Source organism: Coregonus lavaretus (genome assembly GCF_964263955.1).
Source record: "Coregonus lavaretus genome assembly, chromosome: 6".
Classification (NCBI taxonomy): Eukaryota; Metazoa; Chordata; class Actinopteri; order Salmoniformes; family Salmonidae; genus Coregonus; species Coregonus lavaretus.
The window spans coordinates 39,442,243-39,458,748 of record NC_139993.1 but is presented as its reverse complement, the minus strand read 5'-3'; the positions used below and the strand labels follow the sequence as shown (position 1 = coordinate 39,458,748).

Below are 16,506 nucleotides of genomic sequence, written 5' to 3'. Positions count from 1 at the left end.
CATTGCAATATCCATTGCAGAAACAATACTGTACACTGCATAACAAACGTTCACATGGCCTTTTCTGACCCTGCTGAAAAAATACACAATATCCTCTCTTATTCAATATACTCCCATTACACTACGCAGTAAGAAATGATCAATTATAACCTACTCTCTAATAAAAAAACGAATGTCTTGGCATCTTTCAGTAATTTGAACAGCTATGAACAGATTTTCTGTTGTTTTCATTCTCTATACCATGATTCTGACTAGTTCAGTCTATACTTCTGAAGGGCTAATATTTAAAACAACATAAGGTGGATTTGTAGATTCCACACAATGGACCTAAATTTGGAGAAGCTAAAGTTTTTATTACACACTTAACATGAAAATAATAATCTACACATGGTACATAAAGCTTAACATTCTATTGTAGCCAGTGTTATGAAACCTTAATTTGTTATTTATTTATTTTTTTTACAGATTTTTGCTCATTTCATTTCAATAACTTCCAGGTATTGTGCATATTCCCAGTGAAATAATTTGACCCCTTAACCCGATGGAAAATGCAGTGCGATGCAAAAATGTAACTCTAAATCACGTTATAAAATTGAGGAGGGGAATTTATCATGTCATTATTGCATCTCACAGCACTTGTTTATCATGTCACACATTTCTAGTAGTTATACCCCATCCTTTTTCCTCACTATCTTTCATTTTCAGTCTTCTCAAGTTAGCGTTTTTTAACACACCTAACACACTCTCGCTCTTTGCTATCGGCCGATTTATGTATGTACAATCTGAGAACCAGCAAAGTACTGTGGTAGGTGAGGCTATCTAGCCACACACTCACACGATCTCAATCTCTCCCTTTCTCTCTCGATCATACACCCATGAAACACAAACAAAAACAGAGATGTGAAGCACTGTGCCCTGCTCATCACTGACACATGACATAATAAGACAGTTACCATTCCATGTAAAGAATTTGTCGTCTCAGAAGCTTCAGCTTTATCCTTAAACAATTCCAAATGAGTAATTTTGCTTGTCTTAACATATGGATAAAGAGTCATTATTTTGTAGATGTTCCCGTTTGAAAAGCTATTAAAGTGCTTGGATTTGCCTATCTGCGTATAGGAGGCTCGCAGGTTGTAATGTAACAAAATAGGGGGACAAAATGTACCCCATATTCAGCTTTGGTCATTTGGTGCCAGGAATTTTGTCTGCAGGGGCAGAAGTTGCCATGGTGCTGGGGGAAATGTGAGCCCAGCTCAGTGCTTTACAGCTCTGTTCCATGCTAGGAGCCTGATCACCTACAACACATCCCTCACAGCTCTCTACCCTGACCTCCAGCCGCAGAGACAATCAACAAAATCAAATAGGTAAAAATCCACATCTTGAATTGGAGTACTTGGACATTTTCTCTAATTCTTGCAGCACATTCTTTATCATTGAAGAAGAGCTTTAAAAAGGGGGAAAAATACAACTTAAGCAAACGCTGAGCAGAGGAGACGAGAATTGCATATTTCACATATTACACCAAGCTGGAAGACATAATGAAAGGGAAAGCAACAAGAGTCAATAAAAACGAAGAAATTAACAAGATTCAATTGCAGCAAGGGTTCCATGTGATGGAACGACAAATACTACTGTATAATACCCACAAAAAGGGAAAACGGTGAAAAGACCCCATCTCGATAATCGCAATCTGTCACTACTTTCATCTACTACTGTATTCATCGAAACTGGATAATGAATCAAACATGCAGCAACGTTTTTTTGTCATTTTTGCAGCGTTACCAGTTATACCAAAAAGAGAAATGAATTTACATAATTTGTATCATGTATTATTGTTCTTAACTAAAGGCAAGGCACATAATGTGTTATATAAAATATCGTGCAAAATAGAAGTTAACAACAGGGAATAAAAATCCAAACGAATAGGTAAAAAGGTAAGAACCCATCAGTATTATTTGCTCTCTGTTCCATAGATTAGAGGGAAGAGGGGCTATGGGGGACAGGGGGGACAGCTTCAGAAGGGTAGTAAGAGTTTCTGCCATGCACCCATGTCAGCATTATGATGGTCAATAGAGCTAGTATCTCATGATTTTCTTTTGAAATCACCATGCATGAATATATATGAGTATCATTTCATATCAGCACCTTTAAAATAAGTCATTGTAGGTATTCTGTTTTTAAATAAGAGATGTGAATTGGAACAATCAGCGCAAATTTTAAGTTTTCCATTGCAAAGCCGTATTTAAAGGTTAGCTTTTTGTAACCAGCGCGTGCGTCTCTCTCTCTCTCTCTCTCTCTCTCTCTCTCTCTCATATATAAATGCAAAGATTTTACTGAGTTACAGTTCATATGAGGAAATCATTCAATTGAAATCAATTCATTAGGCCCTAATCTATGGATTTCACATGACTGGGAATACAGATATGCATCTGTTGGTCACAGATACCTTAAAATAAATGGGCCACAGAAACTTGTCACGGTATTTCTGTGCATTCAAATTGCCATCGATAAAATAAAATTGTTTTTGTTGTCCGTAGCTTATGCCTGCCCATACCATAACCCCATGGGGCACTCCGTTCACAAAGTTGACATCAGCAAACCACTCGCCCACATGACGCCATACATGTGGTCTGCGGTTGTGAGGCCGGTTGGACGTACTGCCAAATTCTCTAAAATGATGATGGAGGCAGCTTATGGTAGAGAAATGAACATTCAATTCTCTGGCAAGAGCTTTGGTGGACATTCCTGCAGTCAGCATGCCAATTGCACGCTCCCTCAAAACTTGAGACATCTGTGGCATTGTGTTGTGTGATAAAACTGCACATTTTAGAATGGCCTTTTATTGTCCCCAGCACAAGGTGCACCTGTGTAAAGATCATGCTGTTTAATCAGCTTCTTGATATGCCACACCTGTCAGGTGGATGGATTATCTTGGCAAAGGAGAAATGCTCACTAATTTATGCACAACATTTGAGAGAATACGCTTTTTGTGCGTATGGATTTTTTTGGGGGGATCTTTTATTTCAGCTCATAAACATGGGACCAACACTTTACATGTTGCGTTTATATTTATGTTCAGTGTGTGTGTATATATATATATAGCTTTGATATGTTGGTTTAATTATGTCATTGCTGATAGCAGGGTTTTATGTTTGTGTCTTTTCTTAGCTTGTCCCCAGCAGACAACCAATGAGAAGCCTGTGCTCAGAAAAACACATGGAAGGTGCATTTGGCTGGAGACAGGTTGGGGCTGTGAGCTCTCCACAACTTCTCCCCCTCTGTGCATCACACCTCTCTCTCCCACCACTTCTGTTGCCTGCCTAGAGCTCATTGAGGTTTGCAGTACTTCAAACAAATAAAAACAAAAATACAAAGAAATGTAGAAAGAACTCTTGCTATGTCTTAGGCACTTTTCATGGCTGTGTATATATGGTTTGGGCTTGGTTGAGGAGTCTTAAGCCCTGATGTTGTTTTCAATTTATAAATATGAATCTGCATTCATCCCAACACATGCTGCAACAAAGACTGTTGTCACAAACATTGCATTGCATCAGCAAATGAGACAGGGACAAAACCTGTAAAGAAAGTTCTGACCAAATAGACTGGTGATGGACACTGCTGGTCAGTCAGTTGCCCGTGTCATCAATGTGCCAGAATCATGCCATGTGCACACATGGAAACATGCAGTGCTGTTGGCCTAGCAACCATTAGGTCTGGGGTCAGTGGTGTTACTATTAATGGTTACCTTTACAGCCACGCTTCTAATGATCAAATCATTCACATTCTCCTCCACTCATCCAAAGTATGTGATCTGCTTTAAAAAAAGATTCATAAATTGCTTTTGTTTTCAATTATATAAAGACAGCATGAGTAAAATAATAAAGGTGTGACTTCAATACACATAGAAAGAGATCCAAAACGGTGTAATTACCTAAACCTGTCAGGATTCCCTGTACCTCAACGTACACAAGAAAACGTCCTCTAGATGAGCATAGATTATCTGAAACACAATAGGGTTGGTTTGTTCTTATCCTAATTGATAGCTCAAGAAAGCCAACACTCATAAACTCATGTACCCTGCTACCAAAACAACACAACATAGTAGTTTCTACAACATAATCCTAAAACCTATCTCTGACTTGCAACATTTCATATGATTAGGCCAAGGGATAGCTGTTAAAAATGAAAAAGTAATGTTATAGTAGTGCAATGCCTGTAATGTCCAATGCAATTTAAACTAAATACACAAAAAAAGAAAAGAAAACTCTCCCCTCTACACCCAATACTGTCTCAATAGTGACAGAACTATTTTTGTACTCCCTTTGTCACTATGCAGAATAAACCCGTTATCTACATTAATACAAACTTTATGCAATATTAACTCAAGAGTGGGGCAAGGATAGGGAGAGGAGGTTTCATTATGTTTGAATCATATGCACACACAAACAAATGTCTAAAAAAACACACAACAGTTAACAGGCACAAAAGGTCATCTCAGTTATTGTGAAGACTAACACACACCTGTTACAGTATCTGTCTTTTTACGATGCTCTAAAGCCTGAGCCTTTTGATTGTGTGTGCATATCGCTGTGCCTCATAGAAGACACTTTTATCAGTGTTTTAAAAAATGACAAATGGGCTGTGTTAAATGAAATCTTAAAAATACCCCACTCTTTAAACAAAGTAACTGACACAGATACAGGATTGTCAATCAAATGAGATGAAAAGTAGACTTTTCCATTTCGTGGGTAAAGGGAGGTTATTGACCATGCGTGACCAACCTCCCCTAACTACTTTCAAATAGTTGTTTTTTACCGTCTCTGAAGAAGTGTGGAAAAGTATAATCACTGGAATCGGATTTTTCTCTTCCTTGTTGATTAAGAAAATAAAGGATACTTATTTTGCATATATGAGGAAGCAGCACCTGTAGCAAAGGGGGGTGTTGAAGAGGAGGGGCACTATCCTGGAGACGGGGGGGGGGGGGGGGGGGGGATGGTGGATGGGGTTCATGGGGTCATGTCTCTGCCCCGCCGTACATTTTGGCTGCACAAACATTCTCTTCTCTTTCTCTTCTCTTTCTTTCCTTGGCGTTGCTCACTCTGCCTCGGTCTTTCATTCCAAAAAGGTGTGTTGAAGCATCTTTTATGTTGATATACATAAATATATATGCACACATATATTTATACACATATATTTATACACATATATATATATTATATATATATATATTATATATATATATATATATATATATATATATATATATATATATATATATATATATATACACACATTTCCCTCTTGCATCTCATTCGCAATTTTCTTAATTCCACAAAAAGTGTTGAATCTCAAATCCATGTGTCCATGCCCCTTTCGCTTATCCTTGTGTTGTTTAGTTCCCCAGGTACCAGGACTGAAAAATTAAAAATGTAAAAAAGAATGTCAGTTTACACATGAATGGCAGAAATGGTTATTTGATATTCAAAAAAAATAATAATCATATCTGACTACATTTTCATATCTGACTACAATGCTGATTACCACAGTCGATGTATATGTTGTATGATAAACAGTTGCATTTTTATGTCTACATCAAGTGCACATGCACCACACCCACCCACCACTTCTGCTGCCATACTGTTTACTCATATTTTTAATAATCTATCCTCCTACCAGTCACTTTCTCCTAATCCCTGCCTACATGTACATATCTATGTCAAATACTCCAGTATCAAATCACATTTCAAATCAAATGTTATTTGTCACATGCGCCGAATACAACAGGTGTAGACCTTACCGTGAAATGCTTACTTACAAGCCCTTAACCAACAATGCAGTTCAAGAAATAGAGTTATGAAAATATTTACTAAATAAACTAAAGTAAAAAATGTAATAAAAAGTAACAATAAAATTACATAACAATAACGAGGCTATATACAGGGGGTACTGGTACCGAGTCTATGTGCGGGGTTACAGGATAGTCGAGGTAATTTGTACATGTAGGTAGGGGTAAAGTATCCCTGCACATTCTACATTTAGTACTGGCACTGACCCTATATATAGCTCTTTTATTTCTTATTTCTCGTGTTAAAGAATATATATATACACACAATATCAGTGAGGTTTGGAGACACCTACTCATTCAAGGGTTTTTCTTTATTTTTACTATTTTCTACATTGTAGAATAATAGTGAAGACATCAAAACTATGAAATAACACATATGGAACCATGTAAACAAAAAAGTGTTAAACAAATCAAAATATATTTTATATTTGAGATTCCTCAAAGTAGCCACCCTTTGCCTTGATGACAGCTTTGCACACTCTTGGCAAAGAGCTTCAACCAGCTTCACCTGGAATGCTTTTCTAACAGGCTTGAAGGAGTTCCCACATATGCTGAGCACTTGTTGGCTGCTTTTCCTTCACTCTGCGGTCCGACTCATCCCAAAACATCTCAATTGGGTGGAGGTTGGGGGATTGTGGAGGCCAGGTCATCTGATGCAGCACTCCATCACTCTCCTTCTTGGTAAAATAGCCCTTACACAGCCTGGAGGTGTGTTGGGTCATTGTCCTGTTGAAAAACAAATGATAGTCCCACTAAGCCAAAACAAGATGGGATGGCCTATCACTGCAGAATGCTGTGGTAGCCATGCTGGTTAAGTGTGCCTTGAAATCTAAATAAATCACAGACAGTGTCACCAGCAAAGCACCCCCACACCATAACACCTCCTCCTCCATGCTTTACGGAGGGAAATACACATGCAGAGATAATCCGTTCACCCACACTGCGTCTCACAAAGACACAGCGGTTGGAACCAAAAATCTCAAATTTGGACTCCAGACCAAAGGACACATTTCCACCGGTCTAATGTCCATTGCTCGTGTTTCTTGGCCCAAGCAAGTCTCTTCTTCTTATTGGTGTCCTTTAGTAGTGGTTTCTTTGCAGCAATTCGACCATGAAGGCCTGATTCACTGAGTCCTCTGAACAGTTGATGTTGAGATGTGTCTGTTACTTGAACTCTGTGAAGCATTTATTTGGTCTGCAATTTCTGAGGCTGGTAACTCTAATGAACTTATCCTCTGCAGCAGAGGTAACTCTGGGTCTTCCATTCCTGTGGCGGTCCTCATGAGAGCCAGTTTCATCATAGCGCATGATGGTTTTTGCGACTGCACTTGAAGAAACTTTCAAAGTTCTTGAAATGTTCCGTATTCACTGACCTTCATGTCTTAAAGTAATAATGGACTGTTCTTTCCCTTTGCTTATTTGAGCTGTTCTTGCCATAATATGGACTTGGGTCTTTTACCAAATAGGGCTATCTTCTGTATACCCCCCCTACTTTGTCACAACACAACTGATTGGCTCAAATGCATTAAGGAAAGAAATTCCACAAATTAACTTTTAAGAAGGCACACCTATTAATTGAAATGCATTCCAGGTGACTATCTCATGAAGCTGGTTGAGAGAATGCCAAGAGTGTGCAACGCTGTCATCAAGGCAAAGGGTGGCTATTTGATGAATCTCAAATATAAAATATATTTTGATTTGTTTAACACTTTTTTGGTTACTACATGATTCCATATGTGTTATTTCATAGTTTTGATGTCTTCACTATTATTCTACAATGTAGACAATAGTAAAAATGAAGAAAAACCCTTGAATGAGTAGGTGTGTCCAAACATTTCACTGGTCCTGTATATTCTTTTTTTATTAGTTATAGTATTTCGATATTGAATACTGCACTGTTGGGTAGGGCTTGCAAGTTAAGTATTTCACTGTACTTGTGTATGCGACAAATAAAACTTGAAGTGCATAAATACAATAAAACAATGTTTTGCTTTAACAATTGCCAATTAAGAGGGTTAGTAGTACATGTATAATTGCAAACCCTATGTGTGAAACTAAGTGGGCGAACGCATGTCGGTGTTGTTTTGGGCATACGGTACAATGTGAGATGCCATGCGAATAGTAGTGATTGTGAATAATGCATGACATGGGGTAGTTTTGTGGCCAACTCCAGACACGGCGCTTTACTTTCACAGTGTTCTCCAAATCAGTGTCTTCTCAACTAATGGGACCCAAACACTTAACTCCAGTCAGGACGACCAACCAAATAGAGCAATTAAAAATAATATGGAGTAAAAGAGCTGCTACAGCGAAAGATCGCAGCAGGATTCCGACCAAACCTTTTAAAAAACATAATAAGACTTTGGCTTTCTCCTGCAGACCACTGAAGTCTTTTAAAAACTTGACAGGGCTGAATAAAGAAATCACATACAGACCTTAGCCCCCACCTCAACATTTTCCACCAAGGTTTATGTCATTTTAACAGCCCTCAAACAGACGTCTTTAACTACACCCAATTGTATTGATTTAATAAAGTTAAAAAAGGAAACATCTTGCCTATTCCTTGTTACTGCTTAGAGTAAAATACCATGTGGTCCATGGCTCCAGCCTCTAACTCCTGCCTGCCCGCTGTTCACCAGGTACACACACACACACACACACACACACACACACACACAGTGAGCCTGCTAGTATGCTTATACCATCAATGTGGTGGCGCTTCATCATTCACAGATGCACAAATTTGTACTTACTTAGCACTGTATTCTGGGGGAATGGGGAGTGAGCTATGGACAGACTCTTGGAAAAACGTTGAAATGGGGTTTGGAAACAAACTGCTGAGCAGGGTCGGGAGAAACCAAGCCAAAGCCACATTAAAGAGGCAGTATTGTAATTCAGAGGGGTTGCCTGGCTCATTGGAAAGACCACAATGGAGGTTGCCAGTCAAAGCAGGGGGCGATGAGGGTCTGTGCCAGGGGAATGAACTCTGGAGGGCCCCTTGCTTGTTGAGTCTATGTGGATAGATCCTACTGTAATGACTGGGGCTGCTGTCTTCACTGTGTGCAAAGGGTAAATGCACATACTGTAGGCTACAGGCGCCATACCTTAGCCATTGACAGAAAACTTACTGCAGCCCCTCGTCAAATTCAGAACATTCAACACAGTCCCATGAGCCTTCTAATACTGGCATAATTGAATCAACAAATACATGTGTTTCTTGAGTTCTGGATCTCATCTATGCAACAGATTAAAATGACCGCATGCCATTCCAGTATTTTGGAAATGCTTTTCTTTGTTGGGATAAATATACAATCTACACCCACTCATAATTCAATACATTTCGAGTTTATGTTATAGAAACACAATACTTGCCTCAGTGGAGGCTCACAATTTACATTCTGAGTTTCCCCCTCTCATTTGGGCATTTCTGTGGCAACCTCCTGGGTCTCTCTCTTTACAAATGAGTATAAGCTTTACCAGACCTCTTTCCATTGGACTCCGACTCCTTCCTTAAAACAGAACATGTCTCTCTCTTTACATGTTGAGCAATATAATGTAACTGATGAATGTGCTTTATAAAGGCCCAGCTTTAGGTGAAACCTTCATGTGAGTCGGTCAATAGCAGCAGCCCTAGCCTGGAGCCACAGAGAGTCATGTGGTTGTGCTGACGTTACCGTCAGTGGAGCTGGAGAAAACAACCAGCTGTGTCCAAATCCTCTGCACACTTGGAAGGAAAGACACATCTGCAATGGGAGCGATGTGGCCTTGGAGCAGTGAGAATGGAGACTGTTTCAACATGCAGCAGTACTTGACCTAAAGTCCAACTAAGTAACAAACAGGCCAAACCAGAACTCAACATAACACACTCAGGGCTAAATTAAAGTGTGAGGCTACAGTACATAAACAAAGTAAATCCCTCAATTATTCAAGGACTACCGTTGTAACAATTAATGTGATGATCATGAATGAACTTTGGACAATAATGAAGGGAGGGGATACTGAGCCATCAGTGAAGCAGTAGTTCACTCTATGTCCTCTTGGGGAAAGCCTCCCTCCCTCACTACTCCTTTCTTCACAACCGATTCAACTGGAAATTACATTCATCCATATGAATGATGAATCTCAACAGTGTAACATGGCAATGAGTATGCCTACTATTATAAAAATAAATTAATACAAAAAGTTGATCAACGTAAAGTTAAGTCCATTAAGTCCCTCAAAATGTTATGATTCGATGGTGAATTACGCGGAAATAGGAATTACGTTTAGAGAACTCTTGTTGCATGCGAACTTATTTAATGGACTTCATTATTTGAATATTATACACGCTTCCCAAGAAACCAAAAGCACATTTTAGTGATGGTAAAGACAACCAATCGCAGCCAATCAAGGTTAACTGTGTAACGTGTACGCTGGGAGTCGGGAAGCAAGTACAGGGAGTGAATTTAATAATACATGGAACAAGGAACAAAACAAGAAAACACGAGTAGCGTACAGACATGAAACAACGGAACAGAATCAATAACGCCTAGGGAAGGAACCAAAGGGAGTGACATACACTACCGTTCAAAAGTTTGGGGTCACTTAGAAATGTCCTTGTTTTCGAAAGAAAAGCATTTTTTTGCCCATTAAAATAACATCAAATTGATCAGAAATACAGTGTAGACATCGTTAATGTTGTAAATGGCTATTGTAGCTGGAAACGGCTGATTTTTAATGGAATATCTACATAGGCGTACAGAGGCCCATTATCAGCAACCATCAGTCCTGTGTTCCAATGGCACGTTGTGTTTGCTAATCCAAGTTTATCATTTTAAAAGGCTAATTGATCATTAGAAAACCCTTTTGCAATTATGTTAGCACAGCTGAAAACTGTTGTGCTGATTAAAGAAGCAATAAAACTGGCCTTCTTGAGACTAGTTGAGTATCTGGAGCATCAGCAATTGTGGGTTCGATTACTGGCTGTTCTGTGAAGGGAGTAGTACACAGCGTTGTATGAGTTCTTCAGTTTCTTGGCAATTTCTCGCATGGAATAGCCTTCATTTCTCAGAACAAGAATAGACTGACAAGTTTCAGAAGAAAGTTATTTGTTTCTGGCCATTTTCAGCCAGTAATCGAACCCACAATTGCTGATGCTCCAGATACTCAACTAGTCTCAAGAAGGCCAGTTTTATTGCTTCTTTAATCAGCACAACAGTTTTCAGCTGTGCTAACATAATTGCAAAAGGGTTTTCTAATGATCAATTAGCCTTTTAAAATGATAAACTTGGATTAGCAAACAAAACGTGTCATTGGAACACAGGACTGATGGTTGCTGATAATGGGCCTCTGTACGCCTATGTAGATATTCCATAAAAAAAAAAGCTGTTTCCAGCTACAATAGCCATTTACAACATTAACAATGTCTACAGCAGGGGTGTCAAACGTCCGGGCCGCGGGCCGGATCAGGCCCGCAAACGGGTTTAATCCGGCCCGCGAGATGATTTTTTTTAAAAAGTAAAAAAACAAAAAAAAGTATATATATTTGTATATATATATATTTTTTGTAAAGTATAAAAATGCGCTGCAATTTTTCAATAAAATAAACTGCTGTTCCAATTGCGTCCACTGGACGGCGCAATAGCAATTGTGTTAAGCAAGCAAACTGTTTATACCGGGGCAGAGCAAGTAGGTCAAGCATGTGCAGCCAATGAGCTACTTTGTTTTGCCCGCGATATTTATTACGGCTTCTACTTTTAACATTATGTGCTTTGGCACCCTCATTGCCCCAATATGTCTCTGTCAAAAAAGAGAAAAGTGGACGCAGAGTGCAGAGTGTTCCAAGAAAAATGGTCATCCTATTTATTCACGGAATTGAATGGGAAAGCTGTATGTTTGGTGTGTTCAGAGCATGTTGCAGTGCTGAAAGAATATAACCTTCGTCGCCACTATGTGAGTCTTCATGCCGACAAATATGACAACTTTCAAGGACAGCGGAGATGAGAGAAGGTGAATGAACTGTTGGCGGGTCTGAAGAAACAGCAGTCTGTGTTTACTCACAGCCGAGACATCAGTGACGCTGCAGTGAAAGCTAGCTACCTCATTGCTAATGAAATCGCAGTGGCTTCAAAACCATTTAGTGAGGGTGAATTTGTAAAAACATGCATGATGAAGGCAGCGGAGATTGTGTGCCCTGAAAAGCGGCAGGCTTTTGCAAATATCAGCCTGACAAGAAACACAGTTGCAGACAGGATTTCCGATCTTTCAGTGGATTTGGACAGCCAGTTGAAGCAAAAAGTAAAGTCATTTATTGCGTTTTCGGTTGCAATTGATGAAAGCACGGACATTACAGATGTTGCACAACTGGTCATTTTCATCCGCGGAGTTGATGACACATTGACCATCACCGAGGAGTTCGTGGAGTTGGTGCCGATGACAGATACAACGACAGCAGCTGATATTTTTACCGCACTCGTCGGCGCGCTGGACAGGGTCGGAGTGGACTGGTCCCGCGCTGTCAGCCTGGCTACAGATGGTGCGCCCTCAATGATCGGGAAAAAAGCAGGCGTTGTGACAAAGTTCAGAGAGAAAGTGCAATCTGCAAATGGAGGATGTGATTTTTTGACTTTTCACTGTATTTTGCACCAGGAGGCTTTGTGTTGCAAGTCATTAAAGATGGATAACGTCATGAAGGTGGTCATCCAAACTGTTAATTTCATCCGATCCAGAAGCCTGAATCACCGTCAGTTTGACAGCCTTCTCAGAGAGAAAGACCACATCTATGGCCTGCCATACCACACTGAGGTAAGATGGTTAAGCCGAGGTGCTGTGCTGAGGCGTTTCTTTGATTTACGAGAAGAAATTGAACAGTTCATGGAAGAAAAGGGCAAACCAGTGTTAGAATTTCATTCCGCAGAATGGATGCAGGACCTTGCATTTATGGTGGATGTTACAGAGCACCTGAATAACTTGAACAAACAGCTGCAAGGGCGCAACAAAGTTGTCACGCAGTATTATGACAGCATACGTTCTTTCAAGTTGAAGCTGTCATTGTGGGAGACGCAACTTGCCGGTGGTGATGCAGCTCACTTCCCCTGTCTGAAAAATGTGTGCGCGACCCAACATGTGGCAGACATGAAGCGGTTCAAAGATAAAATAACGGGACTGTTACGGGAGTTTGAGCAACGCTTTCAGATTTATGTTTATATGTTTTTATGTTGATGTGCTATTGTTTTTAATTGATTTTATTTTATTTGTATATTTAACCTATTCTTGACTCTGTGGTTCTTGCACTTGTTTGGGGAACAGGATTTCATTATTTTTATCTACATTTCTGCCTGAGAAATGACACCCTGATATAGTTCTGTGATCTGTGATATACTTATGTGAATCACTGAGGCATTGTGTGTTTGTGTGTTCTTTGTCCTCAGAACTTTCAAATAACTTGAGGTGTTTTATGATTAATAGTGATGTTGTGCTTTTGGACACTGTCCTCAGGCTCCAGCTTTATGTTTATATGTTTTTATGTTGATGTGCTATTGTTTTTAATTGATTTTATTTTATTTGTATATTTAACCTATTCTTGACTCTGTGGTTCTTGCACTTGTTTGGGGAACAGGATTTCATTATTTTTATCTACATTTCTGCCTGAGAAATGACACCCTGATATAGTTCTGTGATCTGTGATATACTTCTGTGAATCACTGAGGCATTGTGTGTTTGTGTGTTCTTTGTCCTCAGAACTTTCAAATAACTTGAGGTGTTTTATGATTAATAGTGATGTTGTGCTTTTGGATGGACACTGTCCTCAGGCTCCAGCTTTATGTTTATATTTTTTTATTTTGATGTGCTATTGTTTTTAATTGTTTTTATTTTATTTGTATATTTAACCTATTCTTGACTCTATGGTTCTTGCACTTGTTTGGGGAACAGGATTTCATTATTTGTATCTACATTTCTGCCTGAGAAATGACACCCTGATATAGTTCTGTGATCTGTGATATACTTCTGTGAATCACTGAGGCATTGTGTGTTTGTGTGTTCTTTGTCCTCAGAACTTTCAAATAACTTGAGGTGTTTTATGATTAATAGTGATGTTGTGCTTTTGGATGGACACTGTCCTCAGGCTCCAGCTTTATGTTTATATGTTTTTATGTTGATGTGCTATTGTTTTTAATTGTTTTTATTTTATTTGTATATTTAACCTATTCTTGACTCTATGGTTCTTGCACTTGTTTGGGGAACAGGATTTCATTATTTGTATCTACATTTCTGCCTGAGAAATGACACCCTGATATAGTTCTGTGATCTGTGAAACAGTTCTGTTAATCACTGAGGCATTGTGTGTTTGTGTGTTCTTTTTCTTTAGAATTTTCAAATAAACTTGACGTGATTTATGATTAATAGTGATGTTGTGCTTGTACTATTTTGGACACACTGTCCTCAGGCTCCAGCTTTATGTTGTATGTTGATCGTATTAAAACAAAGAAAACAATCTGAAGTTGTTGTTTTTAAGTTATATATACCATGATTTTTCCGGTCCGGCCCACTTGGGAATAGATTTTCCTCCATGTGGCCCCTGAGCTAAAATGAGTTTGACACCCCTGGTCTACAGTGTATTTCTGATCAATTTGATGTTATTTTAAAGGACAAAAAAATTGCTTTTCTATGGAAAACAAGGACATTTCTAAGTGACCCCAAACTTTTGAACGGTAGTGTATATAGGGGAGGTAATCAGGAACGTGATTGAGTCCAGGTGAGTCTGATGAGGCGCAGGTGCGCGTAACGATGGTGACAGGTGTGCGTAATAATCAGCAGACTGGCGACCTCGTACGCCGGAGAGGGAGTATACGTGACAAACTGTGGTGAGTGTCTCACTCCAAAAACAATTTTTTGTTTCTTGTAAAACGTTTCGCCAAGAGGGGAAAGTATAGTTAAGAAAATACAGAGCTGAGAGTCTGGGACAGAGCTGCACAGTCTGAGGGGAGCAAGAGAGCTGCCCAGCTGTCCCCTCAATGCAGCACACTATTGTACTGAATACTCACTGACCTTGTATTACTCTATTACAATGCTGCCTTGAGTTATGAGGTTGTATTTTTCTGAAAAGAAAAATAAATCGTACTGCTATCCAAAAGAAGATGATAAGATAATTAAAATGTAAACAATAGTGACACAGACACACACAGTACGCGCTGGAGCAGGTTTTCAATCCCAGCTTTTTTGCACAGTGGACGGACCGCTAGCTGATGAATGACTCGAGCTGGACAGGGCTTGCATTAGTTTTGTCTGCTGTTACTTTTTATTCCCCACTCCCTGAAGTTCAAGTTCATCCTGCAATTACATCATGTCTGGTTTCCCATAGCAACCAGACAGCCCTGGACGTGACCATTCCGGAGCAGGCTCATAAGGCCCCCTCCATTCCCCCCACCCTTTGGTTCCCTATCGTTCCTCTCTCTGAGCAGGGCTGAAGGAGCAGAGGCCCAGAAGAGGCCACATGACACAGAGCAAAGGAACAATGACTTCCTCTGACAAAGAAAGACGTTCCCTATGAGTGCAGCAGGACTATGCAGCAGAGACTAGATATCCCGTGACAATTGGCAGAATTAACACTACAAAGTAGTTTCTCTCTATACCTTTGAGATGGGTTACAACAAAAGAAAAGGTAACCTGGGGTGTAGCATTGTCCCTGTGTTATTACATTACAATGTGTTGGTTATTATCGCATGTGCAGGATCCCTATGTTCTTTCATGTTTCTACTGGCCAGATGAGCTGACTCTGCCATTTTACTTCAGATCTAATTCACCTCTCAAGTTACATTCTTAAAACACACACACACACACACACACACCTCCTAGCTCAGCAGTCTCTCTCATTCTCTTCCTCTCTCCCTTTACATCATCACACCCCTCACTGAGGTGCACTTGCACTTTTTATGGAGCAGGAAGCACTGCAATGCAGCAGCAAGCCCCAAATGCCTCAGCTCTGCAGCCACATTGGGACATATCGAGGTACTGTGTTTAGTTTGTATTTACAGTGGGGAAAAAAAGTATTTAGTCAGCCACCAATTGTGCAAGTTCTCCCACTTAAAAAGATGAGAGAGGCCTGTAATTTTCATCATAGGTACACGTCAACTATGACAGACAAATTGAGAAAAGAAAATCCAGAAAATCACATTGTAGGAGCTTTAATGAATTTATTTGCAAATTATGGTGGAAAATAAGTATTTGGTCACCTACAAACAAGCAAGATTTCTGGCTCTCACAGACCTGTAACTTCTTCTTTAAGAGGCTCCTCTGTCCTCCACTCGTTACCTGTATTAATGGCACCCGTTTGAACTTGTTATCAGTATAAAAGACACCTGTCCACAACCTCAAACAGTCACACTCCAAACTCCACTATGGCCAAGACCAAAGAGCTGTCAAAGGACACCAGAAACAAAATTGTAGACCTGCACCAGGCTGGGAAGACTGAATCTGCAATAGGTAAGCAGCTTGGTTTGAAGAAATCAACTGTGGGAGCAATTATTAGGAAATGGAAGACATACAAGACCACTGATAATCTCCCTCGATCTGGGGCTCCACGCAAGATCTCACCCCGTGGGGTCAAAATGATCACAAGAACGGTGAGCAAAAATCCCAGAACCACACGGGGGGACCTAGTGAATGACCTGCAGAGAGCTGGG

General features: G+C 39.8%; 1 protein-coding gene across 3 annotated transcripts in view; it reads right to left on the bottom strand.

The window, feature by feature from the left end:
- Window positions 1–5,293: 5,293 nt before the first annotated feature.
- The window catches only part of LOC311131551 (nuclear factor 1 C-type-like), a 113,654-nt gene continuing 102,441 nt past the window's right edge, over window positions 5,294–16,506 (bottom strand). For all 3 annotated transcript variants that reach the window (XM_084164601.1, XM_084164599.1, XM_084164600.1), the window contains exon 11: window positions 5,294–5,413. In XM_084164601.1, coding sequence (XP_084020727.1) covers window positions 5,393–5,413 — 21 coding nt within the window. In that variant the 3' untranslated portion in view covers window positions 5,294–5,392. The remainder of the gene's footprint in view (window positions 5,414–16,506) is intronic.